At 41.4% G+C, this 16,747-nt stretch overlaps 1 protein-coding gene across 1 annotated transcript in view; it reads right to left on the bottom strand.

Moving 5' to 3' along the window:
- ahr2 (aryl hydrocarbon receptor 2) overlaps window positions 1-8,545 on the bottom strand; it is a 93,178-nt gene extending 84,633 nt beyond the window's left edge. Inside the window, exon 1 of the mRNA XM_030745047.1 lies at window positions 8,099-8,545. Coding sequence (XP_030600907.1) covers window positions 8,099-8,157 — 59 coding nt within the window. The 5' untranslated portion in view covers window positions 8,158-8,545. The remainder of the gene's footprint in view (window positions 1-8,098) is intronic.
- Window positions 8,546-16,747: the final 8,202 nt, after the last annotated feature.

Genomic DNA, 16,747 nt, shown 5'->3' with positions numbered 1-16,747 from the left:
TCTTGCTTGACATTTACTTAAAAAAGACAACTGGTCACTCTGTGGAGACATAACCAGGTCCTCACATGTTTAGCTGTTAAAATTGAGTGCACGAGGCTATCCATGAACGCCCAACCCTTCAACAACCACCAGTATTTGTTCAGGAGGGGGACAAGTTGAAGACATAACCTCTGATTTGGGCTCACTGAACATAGCCAGGAATTGGCAGATGTGAGCTGACCTGGATCAGAAGTTTATTTCTCCCCAGGAGATCGCAGCTCGCCTATAATCATCGAACTTACAGTACCCTGAGAGGGCATGGCTGAGGAAGCTTAGGAGCTGTGTTATTCCAACTTAGCAGCTGAAACAGAGGACAGAAGCTGGAAGTTAAAGGTGTGCCCGGTGGAGGTGGGGGTGTAGGGGCTTTGTAGCCAGATCAACATCCTTAGTGAGACTGGAGTCAGGGGGTAGTCTCATAGATAAGCCATCAAAGAGCTGGCTGACAGTGCCAAGAGGACCAGTCACTGGCTGTGGATGACAAGGCGTGACATCACCTAGGCTGCTAAGCTGAACAGCTAACCGCGAGACACACACCCAGGCTTGATCAACCTGTGGTGGGCCTGCCTGAGCAGAGAGTATCTTGCAATAAACGGCCAAAACACCCTGTGATGCTGAAGTTCTTGTCCATGAACTTCTTATAGAATCAGTAGTGATGCAAACAACAGGGACTGTAACATCTGCTCCTGTCAAAAAAAAATCTTGTGTGTGAACTGTAAGAGTAGGCTACTTTAAAATATGTTGAATTCAGACACAATGATACACTGTGCTGCAACATGCTGTAAAGCAATCTAAGGATTTAGCGTCTGTTCACATTTGAGTAACATGTTTGCATCAGTTCTGCTTTTATGCAACATTTTTTAGCTTGTAGGCTCTTAACCACAGATGCATCTTTTTTCTCTTTTAAACATGGTAAATGGGGGAGGGGGGGGTTGCATTGCATAATTTCCTTTTTATTTAATGCTATTTTACCTTAGAGTGCTCTCTGTCATAGCACGTTGTGACTACTGTCATAAAAAGCACTATATATCAATAAATAAATACTGCATGCTTAATCAGCAGTGGCTAGAGTCAAACTAAAGCTTGGCTTCCTTTATAAACATAGGGTAAAAAAAAAAAAATCAAATCCAAAATGAACCATAAGTCATGACAAATCAGTCAGCAGCTCCCACCTGATCCTCTCCCAGGCAGCTGACTCTTAACCTTTAGTATATTTCAGAAGGAATCAAAGCCACGAGATGAGCCTGATTTCAGAATGTAGGTTAAAAAGGAGACCTGTCATATGCTGGAACTTGTTTTGAGCTGCCACCTATCCCACATGTTTACCCACACTGTACTTTCTGACTTTTTCTCCAGTGAATTATGAAAAAAAACCAGTTCAAACATACAGGGTAACAATGCCTGTTTTTCAGCCCTGAAAATGTCCCATGGATATGAGGGATCAGAATGCCAAAAGAAGGCGAAGTAAAAAGCACCAAATCTGGACCCACCCTTAAATTCTCTGAGGGCCTTTAACTTGGTCATTATTCATGGTTTGAAGATAAAATTTTGCATGGCTTCATAAAATATACAACAGATACAGCAAATTAAACAAAACAGCTGATTGTGAGGAAGTCAGGAAAAGTAACTTTGTTGTAACTATTAAAAGCATGCAGACTCTGTGCGAAAGGCTGTAGGCTAAATGGTCGAGCTGTAAGTGTAACATAAAAGTGTAAAACACGGCCCCTGATGAAGCACTGCTTGGCCAATCCTCCTGTAAATAAGACATCTGCTTCCAATAATCCTCCAAAATTCAACATATCTGAAATCGAGGCGAGATGGCTATCGCTGCATTCCTCACGGCACAGCTCCCTGCAAGAACAATGAGCGGCCAGTGTTGTTGCCGCTCGCTTTATCTCCCAGATCTGTCCTGGAAGGGGCGTGGACTGTAAATACGAGTGTGTGTTATGTGTGTATGTGTGTGTGTGTGAGACAGTGTGGGGGGAGGCCAGAAAAGAAACACTCCCCTGCGTTCACACAAAGGCACTTTGTCTGAGACAGGCCAACGACACCTTTTCCGAACAATAGAAACTAAAGATGATTTTGGCGCCTGTTCCCTGCTAGAGTTAAGACACCAGAGCCAATATCATACCTGCAATTTAACACCTGTTTCACAACCAATGTATGAAAGAGCTCAGTGAAAAAGCACTTGAGTTGATCTGGATTTCTTTGCCAAGTTTAAGGTCTGTGCGCAGTTTTCCTTTGGGTTCACTTCTTGTGTTTCTTAGTACTTTTCCAGCGTCTTCCCTGTCTGCACCGACTTCTCTTTGTCTTTGTTGTTACTACTGCGGTCAAAATTTCTTCGACATAAAGACGGCCTTGTTCTGAAGCACATGCAGGATTTATAAACCCTGATGGGCTCTGCTGGTTGTTCTGAGGTCTCGGCTTGCAGACAAAGACGAGTCGACCTTCGCTGTTTGACAGTCTCTGAGACCAGAGCTGTAACTTCTTCATTGTCTTTACATTTCTTTGCTATGGTTACATTTGTTATGGTTAAATTTATCTTAAAACATTCTTTGACCAAAAGGCTGCTTGTGGCAGTGTTTTGATCCCTTACATTGTCATTATTTGCCTTATTTCTTTCAGACTTTTAGGATCCTGACATATAATGGCAGGGTGATATGTTAGCCGATATTAGCTATTTGATGACATATCGGTAAAGGAATTTATAACGGGCGATGGGAGGAACACCCTTTAACCATTATGAGCGCTGATGTTTCTCTGGAGGAGAAACATCAGCACTCATAGAGAAACTCTGCAACTTCCCTGTTTTTACCCCGTGTTTGGAACGCCAAAAACATCCAAGCAGAGTATAAACAGATAAACCGCAACTTGCTGTGACAATTATTTTTCAACTGCACTCTCCTACTATCTTAGTAAAAACTGATAAATAACTACACATAATCAATGTTAGGGAAATCTGTTTATGTTTCAAGTGTCTGAAAGACAAAAATTATCGGCTGACATGTCAGTATTGGTCTTAAAAATCCTAAATCGGACTGTAATACTTTGGTTCAGCTCATTCGGGATCTTATATGTGAAGAGCAGGATTTTATATATTGTGGGGACACTCAAATAGGTTATATATCTATATATTAAATAAAATGGTAATTCTTTGAATTGACTGGTCCAAAAATTCTGTGAATGCAAATGTTGGCTTTGCTGATTCATATGATTGGTTTATTATATTTAAATATACGTCTTTTTTTCATGATTTTACTCTGTGGGTTCGGTTGCATCACCATGTTTTGACCTTGGATGGTGTTATAACATCCAGGAAGTGCAAGCTGTTACATGTCACATGTCAGTCATAAGAAGACACAGTGTTTCTTCTGAAAGCTGGCCCATCACATAGAGCACCAAAGCAAAATGGAAAAACCTGACCAGCAGCAACATCTGACCATTTTATTTCCACGTGAAATCATCAAAGTAATTTATCTGCAGACCAATACAGAATGCAGTAAATCACAAATCAAGCAAAGAAGAATGCTGTGGGGTTGTTTAATACCTTGAAAATGTCATCACATTTCCCAATTTAAGGCTTAGAACTGTTCCTCTCAAACATCAGGGGTCAATGCACCAATGTGGCCTTCAAAGTTGCTGGAAGCATCCTTAATGTCCAAGTCCTTTTTATGATTATTGAGTTTGTTTACATGATTTATTTTGGAACTTGAACCATGAACCAGAGTGCTGTAGTGAACCCTTCAAAAAAAGTCTTTTCTGCACTTTTAGATGTTTAAAATTCACCACTGTTCTGTGAAAAACCTTTCTAGAAGTCCTTTCCCGCACTTTTAAAAGATTAAAATCCAAGTTGGTGCTGTAGATAGCCAATCTAAAGATTGTTTCCTGGTATTTCAGGCTTTAAAATGAACAATGGTGCTACACAGAACCCTTCTACGTGTTCTTCAATGGATGTTGAATTGTTTGCTATGAACCACAATTCTGCTGAATGCTCCCTAAAAAAATCTTTACAGTCCTTTTACAGATTCATAATGAGCAGTGGTGCTACAGAGAACCCGCTAAAGGTCATTTACTGCTCTTTTAAGAATTTAAAATGGGCCATTGTGCGAGGTACAACCCCCTCTAAAGGTCCTCTCCTTGAGCTTTAATGGTTTAACTTGAACCATGGTGCTATGGTGTTTTCCCATTCTGGAGTGGGAAATCCCTGGATGTGCTAAAGAAACAGGATGTGAAGCTAATATGTTCCAGTGGCTGCTAGCGGTACTGCAATGAAAGTAATCCCAAGTGAGGTTATTATGCTGAATTTGGAATGCCTAGAAGTTTTACATTCATAAGGCAATTTGTAAAGTCCGTGAAAGTTTTTTGGAGGCTTTAATGCATGCAAAAAGTAACCGTTATCCAACTGTGTTGGCACCACTTTGAAGTCCAGTATCCAGCTGTTATAAAACATCTGTGGGAAGGCGTCAACTAGCCTCCTCCAACGTCTCTGGGAAGGACTGTAACCCCAAAAGGGGGCGGGCCTTGTTGCTTAATATCACTGCAAGTCTCTGCAGCAGGGTTTAAAATGTGGAGGCTGATATAACAACAACGCCTATGAGCATTTCTCATGCAGATGTCCAAATACTTCTGGCCAGTCATTGTGCAATGCAGCCCTCTTGTTTTTGTTTTTTTGACGCTGAGTACAATCTATTTGGCCTCCCTTTGTCTCTGTCACACACAGATATTACCATAAATTTTGAATGCTCTCCTTGTACAACATAGTGTAAACATAAAGGTACACAGCCGCGGGGTAGGCTGCTGTAACGCCGCCTCCAGCCCTGTCTGTGGGCTTAACTGACTCTCACACTCACAACTCTCTCACTCAACACCGTTTCCTGAAAGAAAAAAGAAAAGAAAGGCAAACTTTTCCTAAAAAACTGAACATGGCAGACTTACGTAACCCTTTGCGTGACACAGAACTATGTTAATTTGAGTGGAGGGAGGGAGGAAAAAAACAAACTCCCCTAAAACACATAGAGAGCGAAGGAAAGACAGGAAAAAAGTATGTTGTGGCAGTCAGAGGAGGAGGAGGAGGAGAAAAAACACAGAGCGAGTCTCAGATTACGCCATCCTCCCTCCCTCCCTCCTCCCTCGTGGAAACATTGCGTGAGAGCGCTCCATGTCCTGATTATGATTAATGCAGGTAGTACCACACACACACACACACACACACACACACTGAAACCGTGGTTCTGCCGTGGGTCCCTGGTCGGGTCTGTGGTTCTGTACGGGGCAGTTAACACTCCATCTGGCTTGTTAAAGCTAAAAATCGCAAACTGGTAAAAATCACAGTGAGGAAGACAGCGTGGCTGAGAGCAGCCGTCAAAGAAGGCACCAAGAAGGGTTTTGGATAAAAGGTATCCCCAGGATGCTTTAGAGAACCCTCCTAAAGGTTCTTTATTGTACTTTTCAGGGTGTAAATGAACAATTGGGCTATATACGGGCTACAAAAACACTCTAAGGGTTCTTTCCAGCATTTTTAAGAGTTTAAAATGAACATTGGTGCTATAGAGAAAGTTCTATCCCGGATCGTCAGGGTTTCAAATTAACCATGGTGTAACAGAGAACCCCCCCCGAAAGTTCTCTGTGGCATTGTTGTGGTTTATGTGGTTTAAATTGAACCATTGTGCTATACAGAACCCCTTTAAAGGTTCTTTACAGCACTGTTAACACTTTGAAAAGAACCGTGGCGTTATGGAATATGCTCTGCAAAGGTAACAGCACAACTAAGGATTTGGGCTAAAATGCAACAGGATGGTACCATAAAGAACCAGAAAGTTATGCTTTTTTGAGGGGTATGAAACAAATCACTTCTACATGATGCTTTAGAGAACCCTCATAAAATGACCCGCGGTGCTATGGAGTCTTCACAGCACTGTTAAGGGTATAGGATTACCTTACTGAGGATGGTTTTCCAGAGAGCCTGCAGAGCAGCAGTGCTTTAGAGAAATGCTCCAAAAGCTATTTTCTCTGCCATGAAAGGTCTAATAAGGACACTTTGGGATGGTACCTTACAGAGCTTCTTCTAATAGCTTCTTTTCCAAAGGGTCCAAAATAGACTTGCATATTTGTGGTGTCTTTGGAAACAGCAACATTATTGACTTGATGCTTTAGAGAACCTCTGTTCTATCCAGTAGTTTAAAAGGAGAACTGACTGAATACAGAGTTTTTCCTAACACCATAAAGGATCTTTACAGCACCTTTGTTAATCTTTTATTAAAATATCTGGGGCATGGGGTACCAGAGTACTGTAATTACAGTAGAGTCAAAGTATTAGAAACCTAATCTAAGTTGTTCTTTATGGTCTCGTGGAAGGGACTATTTTAAAAATGGCACTTTAGAGAACGTTTAACTATACACTGTAACCAGTATATGCTATGTTAAGGACTATAAAGTTTATTCTTGGACAGTTAAGGGGTGGCGGTGGCTCAGGAGTTACAGCATCTACTAGTCGGAGGGTCAGTGGTTCGAGCCCCGGCTCTTCCAGTCTGCATGTAGAAGTATCCTTGGTGAAGATACTGAACCCCGATGCATTCAGCAGAGTGTTTGCGTGTGTGAATGTCATTTAAAAAGCATTTAGGCTTGTATTTTTGGGAGAATGAGGCTTGTAGCAGGCATCAGGTAGAGTAGAAAAAGTGCTATATAAGCACCAGTCCGTCTAACTGTGGATGTCCAGTTTGAATCATTAAAGGTTTATTTAAGAATACTCTGGTTCGGTGCCAAGGAAGCGCTCTGCTTCTAGTAGTTTATTCATGGAACATTTCATAACTAACAAAGTCGGTCATTTGTAATATTTCTACAAACTTACAAACACTTTTTCACTTTCTAGGTCTGGGCATTCAAAAATGGAGCCCAAAGGGATCGGTTCTTATGCAAAGGATAACTCTGCGGTTCCCCAAAATGAAGTTCAGAAATCTCCAGCGGTGCTTGAAGGTCTTCTAGCGAGTCCTGAAACATTGTTTCTGACAAAACACAGAAGGGACAAATCCACTGTGCTCACTGAGCAATAATAAAGGGCTCCTTAAAAAACAGGAAAGGTGCCATAGTAGTGAAACAAACAAAACTCAGTCCAAAACGGTTCCTTCTCTCTGCAGCCTTGCAGAATGGATGTCGTAGTTGTCAAATTGTGGTCAGGGGCCCCAATGGGGAATTTAAGAGGGACTCAAAGATGCTATATACATATTTAAATCAGTCATATCACAGGAAGGTGGTACGGCGAGATTTCTGATGTGGGGTTTCACTCCTTACAGTGACAACCTCCCTGCCTACAGTGCACACTCAAACAAAAACTAAAAAGCCCAATTCCAGTTCAACACATGCACTTCTGAGGAGACCTTTAAGTTGTTTTTAAAGCCGACAGATCAGTCTGGGAAGGCCAGCTGTCCCAGATGGTATAATTAGATTTAAATGATACCGAAGCAACAGTTAACTTTATTTTCCACGCTGGATAGGCCCGCGGTGCTGCTGGACCTCAAGCACTTCACATTACCTCGGTGTGGCTGGCCAGCACTGCATAACCACAGCAGGGAAAATAGACTTTACGGCCCTATGGATTCAACAATGTAGCTACTATTGCACACACGCACACACAGAGAGCACAAATACGCTTATTACAATGTAACGCAGTCTGTAATGCATGAGTTGTGCGGGGATATTTGCACAGCTGCACCCAAAAAGAGCAATTTCTGCTGTGTGTGAGCTACGATATCAAATGTACGCATGCTTTAGTGACAAAAACACATGTTGTAGTTCAACAAAAGTCACTAATGCGTGGTGGGTTTTTTTGTTGTTGTTGTTGTTTTCTTTTTACAGGATTACACGTCCTAGCCTCTGTGAAAGGTCATAAGCACAGCCCATAATGGTAATATTGCAGTATTACATTGTAAACGTATAAGTACAATAAAGTTGGTATCACAGGCACACCACAGAGATCATAAAGTGTAATAAAGTGGCAGTTTTAAGCTCTCTAATCACCTCAGACTGTTCGGGTTTGTGTTGTGCGCTGTTTGGGGAGTTGACTTACATTTTCTGGACCGGCTTCTTCCGTTTCTTCGCCGCGTAAAGCGCCGTGTTCGACATCATGGTGAGTTCAGAGGGAACAAACTGAGCTACAAGTGGCTTTATCCGGGCTTTATGTGCACATTAGCAGGTCCAGGCGTGTTCAGAAGACTCGCATGCCCCGAAAAACTGAAAACGAGACGGTTAGAAATCCCCCTCGGTCCTCGGCAGCTTCGCGTCCCGTGCGCCTCTCAGCAGAAAAACTACTTTGTGTTTTCTTTAACCGCAAGAAACTTCGACTACAAGTTCAAAACTACCACAACTTTTTAATTCCTCCGAAGTTTAAGCGTCCTTGAGTGAGTAAAGCGCAAGTAAAGCGACTTTTAGACGTTAAAAGTGTGAAAAGTCGTCGGAGGATTTTTATGTAAGTCCTCAGGCTGCGCGTCACCCCCGTAGTGATTTGACAGGGCCGCTCAGCCGCCGCGCGCTCCCGTGTTAGTGAGTGTGTATGCGTACAACGTGTATGTGTGTCACTGTAATGAGAGAGCAGAATATTTAAGGTGGTCCAAATGTGGGCCAACTGAAATGCACACCGCAGCCGAGGAATGGCTAGGAAACCGCATTCCAACCAGGAAGACCTTAAGGACATTCTTTTTTTCATTGTCATGTTTGTATAATACGGTGTTTAATAATAAAATAAATAAAAATTGTAATTATAGATACTTCTATATATTTCCATGGAATAATTAAAATATATGACGACTATAATATTACTATATTTTTATATATTTTTAAATATTTACATTTATCTATAAATCTTTCATAACTAGTAACATTTTTATAGTCAATTTAAAAGTAAAATAAACTTTAATAAAATGCAAAATAAAAGAATAAATGTTTACTTATATTACATACATTCTAATAAATAAGTTATAAAAATATATAATACATTAATATCAAATATAGTATTTGTTTTGTTCACATTTGTTTATACATTTATTTGCATTCATAAGTTTTCATATATACCCTAGTAAAAGCATTACAAATAAGTAAAATTATATTATACAACAGTATATGTTTGTGATTACATTTCATAAAGACATTCAAATAAAAAAAAAATCCAGTACATTTAAACAAAATGAAATCTATCCTTTGGATTAGAAATGATTTTTTTAAAAAGTATATATATATATATATATATATATATATATATATATATATATATATATATATATATATATATATATATATATATATATATATATATATATATATATACAGGCAGATGAAGGACTACAGATCTCCCTCATTGAACTTACACATAAACTATATAAAATGAAGGCTAGTCATGATGAGATACACCATATTGATAAAAGTATTCAGTCACCACCCAAATCATTGAATTCAGGTGTTCCAATCACTTCCATGGCCACAGGTGTATAAACCAAACACCTAGGCATGCAGACTGCTTCTACAAACATGTGTGAAAGAGTGTGTCGCTCTCAGAAGCTCAGTGAGTTCCAGCGTGGTGCCATGATAGGATGCCACCTATACAATAAGCCCCCAGTCAACTGTTAGTAGTATTATAACAAAGTGGAAGAGATTGGGAATGACAGCAACTTGGCCATGAAGCGGTAGGCCACATAAAATCAAATTGGGGTCACAGTGGAGTCAGTGCATAGTGTGCAGAGGTATCCAAGCACAATTCAAAGCATCGGATGCAGTGGTGTAAAGTGCACCGCCACTGGACTCCAGAGCAGTGGAGATGTGTTCTCTGGAGTTATGAGTCACGCCTCTCCATCTGGCAATCTAGTGGATGAGTCTGGGTTTGGCGGTTGCCAGGAGAATGGTACTGACCAAGTGCAAAGTTTGGTGGAGGGGGGATTAGGGTGTGGGGTTGCTTTTCAGGAGTTGGGCTCGGCCCCTTAGTTCCAGTGAAAGGAACTCTTAATGCTTCAGCATACCAAGACAACCTGATAGAACACCTTTGGGATGAATTAGAGTGGAGACTGTGAGCCAGGCCTTCTCATCCAACATCAGTGTCTGACCTCACAAATATGTTTCTGGAAGAATGGTCAAAAATTCCCATGAACACTCCTAAACCTTGTGGCAAGTCTTCTGAGAAGAGCTGAAGCTGTTATAGCTGCAAAGGGCGGGCATGTATCATACATGTATGGATTAAGAATAGGATGTCACTCAAGTTCTTGAAGGCAGATGAGTGGATACTTTTGGCAATATAGTGTATACATAGCTCACAGCAGCTTTCACAGGAATATAATTCAGTAAGGAGAGCTCATTCGAAGGAACAGAATGTGAGTTATTGAAATACAGAGTTTGAGTAATAAACTATTTGGTGTATCGACTCCAGTGAAGCTATACAGAACAGAGCAGAGTCCAACAATGGTAGGAAGCAGGCCAGGACACCTCGGTGTCTAGACCCTGGTGGTAGCAGAGATGAAGCAGGTGGAGACTTGGACTGTCTGGCCAGGATGAGGTTGATTTGAGGAGGATCCGGGTCGCACAAATGAGAGTCTGAAAGGCAGAATGACAGAAGAGCACTAAGATTTAAAGTACACAAGACAGATACTGATTGGTTTACAGAAGGTGGGCAAAAAAAATCCCATTGGACTAGAGTTTGACAATGTGTGAAAACGGAAGGGATGTAAAGAATAAACTAGCAGGCTGAACTCCCAGGAATGCAGGCAGATGAAGGACTACAGATCTCCTTCATTGAACTTACACATACACTTCATAACAAGGTGTAAAACCCCTTTTAATCACAAGTGGGACAGACCACCAGAACCATAACTTCACATCCAGTTTCCACAGGACTCAGAGCAGTTCTGTGGAAAACTAAGAACTGCACTGAACTAGCAGCTTGTAGAGTCACCTTTAGCCGAAATAGCTTGAAATAACTGTTTTCTATATGACTATCAGTCTCTCACATCACTGTGGGGAAATTTTGGCCCACTCTTTTTTTACAGGGTTGTGTCAGTTCATTGAGCTTTGTGGGCATCCGTTTATGCACGGCTCTCTTAAGGTCCCACCGCAGTATTTCATTCGGGCTGAGGTCTGGAATCTGACTGGGCCATTGCAGCACTTCGATTCTTTTCTTTTTCAGCCATTCTGTTGCTGATTTTGTTGCTGTGTTTGGGATCGTTGTCCTGTTGCACGACCCAGTTTGGGCTGAGCTTTAGCTGTTGGAGAGATGGCCTCACATTTAACTTTAGAATACTTTGGTATACAGAGGAGCTCATGGTCCACTCAATGACAGCAAAACAAGCCCACGTCATCACACCTCCACCACCGTGGTTTACAGCTGGCATGAGGTGTTCGCGCTAATATGCTGTTTTTGGGTTTGTGTAGTATTGACATCCAAGCCTTATGTGTTCAGTCTTTGTTTAATTGTGTTGCCATGAACCTTAACATTTAACATGCTAATGAGTCTGAGATTTCTTTATATTTAGATCTAGTTTAAATTTCCATGTATTTTTACTCCCATGTAGAACCATTGATATCCCAACGGTGTATTTTATGGAAAAACAAAAACTCTGGTGCAACAAGTCCAGCAGTATTACCTTGGCAATACTACATGTGTTTGTGTGAAAAAACATCACACACCAACAGTTGTTCTCTTGTTCCTTTTTGTATTGTAGTCTTGAAGAGCTTTGAGTGGTCAGCAAGACTAAAAAAAAAAAGTCCTATTTAAAGCCCCAGTCTGTTTCCACCGGCCCTAACCTCATCCCAACTGTGGAGCACGGTGGAGGGAGCGTCAGGGTTCCAGCTGATTTGCTACCTCTGGGCCTGTTTGCCTTACAAATAACTGTCCTAAGTGAGCTCCTGGCTTCTTAAGAGGGCTATGCAATCAAGATATACTGATGAACTGAGACTGTTCTGTAGGAGGAGTGGTCTAAAATTCCTCCCAAAAAAATCTCTCATAACTAGCAACAGTAAACGGCTCATAGAGGCTGGTACTGCTGCTAACAGAGGTGCACCAAGTTACTAAATTCAAAAATTAAGTGATTGTTTAATAAAGATGCGATAAGCACTCCTGCTTGTGTCTTTATTCGTTTATTCAGATGAAGATCAGGCTGCACTTCAGGAGTAATCAGTGAGAAAATCCACTTAAATCTGAAGATTTTACAATCCTGGTCTTGCAGCTTTAAAATATACAACCAACATTTACCTAATAAAAGGATTAGCACACAAACAAACAGAAAAATCTGTGCTGCTTCCCTCCTTTTTTTCCACCCTCTCTCATATTCCACCAATCACCAAAGACTTCTTCAAGCGGTACAAATGTTAAGGCCACACTGGTTTAGTCTGGACAGGACTTGCTGGTTGGGCCTGTCCTTCAGGTCATCTGGGGACATTTGTGTCCTTTAGAGAATCCAGACCCTTATGAAACAGCTTATGAAACATCATGCTTGTTTACATAGCCTTAACTCAAGAACACTAACATCGGGTGATTTTTACCCACGTGAAAGTGAGGGTGACAGCCCAACGAAACTCACGTTAGGGTTAAAATCGCTGGTGGTCGCGCAAACAGTGAAAATATGACATTTGGGAGATTTTCCCAGGACTGTGCTGTTTCAAATGTTTAAAATCACTCAAGCTTTATGTAAAAATGAATGATTTGGCCACAAAAACTGTAAACTATCACCCCAACTGGGTGTTATTTGAAGTTGAAGGCAGAGTTTCGTTGCCATGTGGCTGAACTCCTGCTTGCACTGACAGAGGTTTACACTTAGGACAAGGTGCATGTACATATTTACTCAGTGTTTGGGTCATTTGGCAGCCAGGCATCATGTCCTCCTACGCTCTGTCAGAGTTAGGTGAATCAGGCTTTACAGGGTTGAGAAAGTGAAGGATTCATGTATTGTTTACTGTGTTCACCGTAGCCACTGGCAGCATGATATATCACGGTGTTTTGTGCTAAGCGGGGGGAATTGCTTCAGTACACCGAAGACAAATTTGCAAAACCGAAAGGCACGCGAATTCACTCCCTGTGAACTTTGGGCTGAAAATAAGAAGCTCAGAAGCTCCACTGGTTCAATCACAACATCTGTCTGCTATAACGTAAACTGGAACTTTTGGGATCGATTTTTATTTGTGACTTCTCATCACAGCGGTTCAGGTTGTGTAATGTGTCGCTGACTTCCAGGACTGCAGTTGTAAATATGAACTGTCACGCAGCAGGATTCTTCTGGGTGGAAACAATGACAAAAAGCGAGCACCAAACAAAAGCCGAGATTTTCATTTAGAGCTTGAAGCTCAGCGCCGCTTTGTGCTCCAGAAAATCCACCTCAGGCCTAATGCATGTAGTTTATTTGAAGCAAAAACAAAAGAAAAAAGAAAAAAGCCCAGCGAGGAATAAAAAAAAAAAAAAGCCTGATTCATATTTGTGCAGAGACAAACACACAAAACGTGCATTGACAGATGAATGTGGTGTAGCTTTATGTGCGAGAATTAGGAAAAGCATGTGCCAAACTTTCTTTCGCTTACTTCACCCATAAATTCATGAAGATAGGAACGAATTTAAGGCAGATTTTTGAAGATGTGATAAAAAAACAGATGTTTGTCTGTACAAGATCTTAATGAGCCACCTTAAGACCCTCCCCAGGCCACGTTAATAACATGCTTTAATGCTGCTTACACTGGCTGGTAATGCACAAGGTTTAACAATGAGCTGCTTTCTTTTGCATGCCATTTTGTCAATGGCCTGAACCTGGAACTGAAGCTTTCATTACCCATTTTTTGTAGCCCATAATGTATGATGTCTTCACAGAAACCGCTTCGCTTGGTAACAGCTTGGTGGTTACAGGAGCCTCTGATGATATGGGAACCTCAGTATGGAAGTGAAACTATCTGGAAAATAAGAACAAAAAGACACTGTGGATACAAAGCCATCTTACTTTAACCCTGAAGTGACTGAGCTATTTAGCCACAAAATTACAGCAGGGGGGTCAAAATATAGGAGTTAAAAAACACAAAGAAACACTCTTGCTTGAATCTGTGTTCACTTCAGCGTGAGACGTGAGGGACATCTCGCACTGAAATCCAATTTACCTGCTTTCCCATCAGGCCTGTAGCACTGTTCATCCCTCTAGATTGCTTTGGTGTGAGTTGCCCAGTTTTGAAGATGTCTGCCTTCTTTTGAAAATAATAAAAGTAAATGCCACTTGCCCTGCAGTGTTCTAAGTACATTTGAAAAACTCAGCAGCAGTGTCTCATGACTCACTTACTAAAAAGAAAAATCCATAAACCGTGTTGCTGTGCAGAAGGAAGTGTGCATCAACCCGTGACGAGAGGCTCGTGCAGAAGTCGTTGGTGATCCGCTCATCTGAGCTGCACTCCCGGATGAAGCATGCCGCTCAGTGAAAGGAAAATAGTCCCAATACACAGGCTGTATGTAAAAGATGGACAAAGCCAGTGTGACGCCAGCCATGAGCTAGTGAAGCCCAAATACGAGCGCAGAGACTATAACAATAATTCAGGTAATTACAAGATTATTGTAGCCGTAAGACTTCACTTTACTGATGTTGTTAAATTCATCTTTAACTTGATGTGTTTAGTCTCACAATTTACTTTCAAAAAATGAGTGAAGGGAGGTGGAGCGCTTGCAACCATGACTGTACAAGAGTGTACAAAACCTCAAGAGGACCGAAGGAAAAGCAGCTCACAGGATCACATTATTTCACACTTGTCTCCACTTTTCTATCACTAGAAGCCTGCCAGCGTCCAGTATGGAGTCGGCTTTGGAAACGGCATGAACTGGCCCTTTAAGTAGCTCAGAGGGAGCACTAGTTCTCTGTATTAAAGGGGAAATGACACCTCTGTGAGGCCCAAAGTCCAGCAACACAATGATAATCACCCCAGATAATGAATTCATTACCTGTTGCCATGTTTTATTACTAGGTGCATTAATTATTATGCCATAATAACTGTGCGCATGGTTGTTTACTGCAAAATATACAACTTTGAATTTAAGGAGAGGGAAATATTGTGACCGCTGTGATGGAGCTCTGAACGTTTGCAGTGGTATCAAGTTGACTGTTCATGGAAGGCCAACAGGAAACGTTCCCATGTTCCTGATGTGCAGTCTGCTCAGTTCAGTTTTATTTATATAGCATTAATACACAACAGAAGTCTCAGAAGACTCACACAGAACTTTAAAGACCCTGAAGTATTAGAGAGAGAACCCAAGCAGTCAGCTGATCCCATACAAGCAGCAGTTGGTAACAGTGGGGAGGAAGGACTCCCTTTTAGTGGAAGTGACCTCAGGAGGGGCAGCCATGTGCAAAGACCAGTTTAGGGAAAAGAGAAGAAAGAAACAGAAGCTCTGTTAAGATAATATGGTGGCACTATGAGGTCTTTAAGATATGATGGAGTCTGATCAGTCAGGACTAGTATGTGAGGAGAACGATTTTAAATGCAATTCTAGATTTAACAGAGAGCGAGTGAAGAGAAGCCAGTATGGGAGAAATATATCATGTGGACAAAATTACACCTACAGGATGGAAACCCACACCATGAAGCTCCCGGTGCACAATTTTTGTGCTGATGTTAATGCCAGATGAGGTGTTTGGAGTAACTGGTTCATGAATTCTGGAAAAAGATTGTGCTACCAAGTACTTTTAATACATTTTTTAAAATGTAATTTTCCCCCTTAGAGCACCACAAGGCGTGTTCCATTATATTCAAGACTACAGATATCTGCAAATCTGGGCAACTCACACCAAAACAGTCTACATGGTTAAATACTGTAGCACGACAGGCCAGAAGGGAACAATATGTTAATTTGATATTTTTAGGACTGCGGCGAGGATCTTCCCAGAAATGGTGGGCTTTTCTATAAAGAAAAGAAGAAAAAAAAAAGACCAGCTGTCCCACAAATGAATCATATTTGAACTGGATCAGATGGGTTGGTATGTTTAGCACGCTGAGATGGAGGACAGCGCCACTCTCTGAATTCTTCATTTTGTTTGCTTTGCGCTCGAACCTGCAGCTCATCCGTTCCTTTACCTTGCAGCGTTGAGGGAAACCTGTGCAGACTGATCTCAGACCAGTATATAAACGATCCTTTGTGAAACCCGTGTTTTTCTTCCCTATGATTAAAAAGCACTTCTCATTTACTTTACATATGAAATAGTTGCAGGTTGGCTGGTGGAGCTGAGGGGGAACTTTTGGCCGCTGTGTTGCCATGGCAGGGCCTTGTTTTAAACACAGCAGTTACATGTCAACATTTATCTGGAAGTGCCACCTCTTGGTTCGGTTAAAATGTAACCTTTGTTTTAAAACGCACCGGGTTATAGCTGCTTGGCTCAGACCCCGAGGGCCTGGCAGCCGAGCTCCCCCTCTCCTTTTTTATGAGCAGCTTTTTTAAGAGCCACAGCCTTTTCTGTTTCTGCAGCTCAGTTGGGTTTTTTTTTTTTTCATTAAGTTGTTGCATTTTGAGGAGGATGACGGCTTGATTTGTGCCTGCGGAGCTTTAATTTAATGGCTTTGTGATGTAGAGACGCTAATTGAGACATCCACAAATTGATTTACAGCAGGTAATTAAAGCAAATGATAGCCCTTTCTAAGGGATAATAGGTTACTGAGGTCCTTGGCTGACAGTGTGATTGTGAATCTGTAGTTTTTCTGGCTTTTTCTCTGCTCACGTCTTGTCAGC

Source organism: Archocentrus centrarchus, chromosome 2 (assembly GCF_007364275.1).
Source record: "Archocentrus centrarchus isolate MPI-CPG fArcCen1 chromosome 2, fArcCen1, whole genome shotgun sequence".
NCBI lineage: Eukaryota > Metazoa > Chordata > Actinopteri > Cichliformes > Cichlidae > Archocentrus > Archocentrus centrarchus.
The sequence above is the reverse complement of the archived record's forward strand: the minus strand, read 5'-3'. Positions and strand labels throughout refer to the sequence as shown.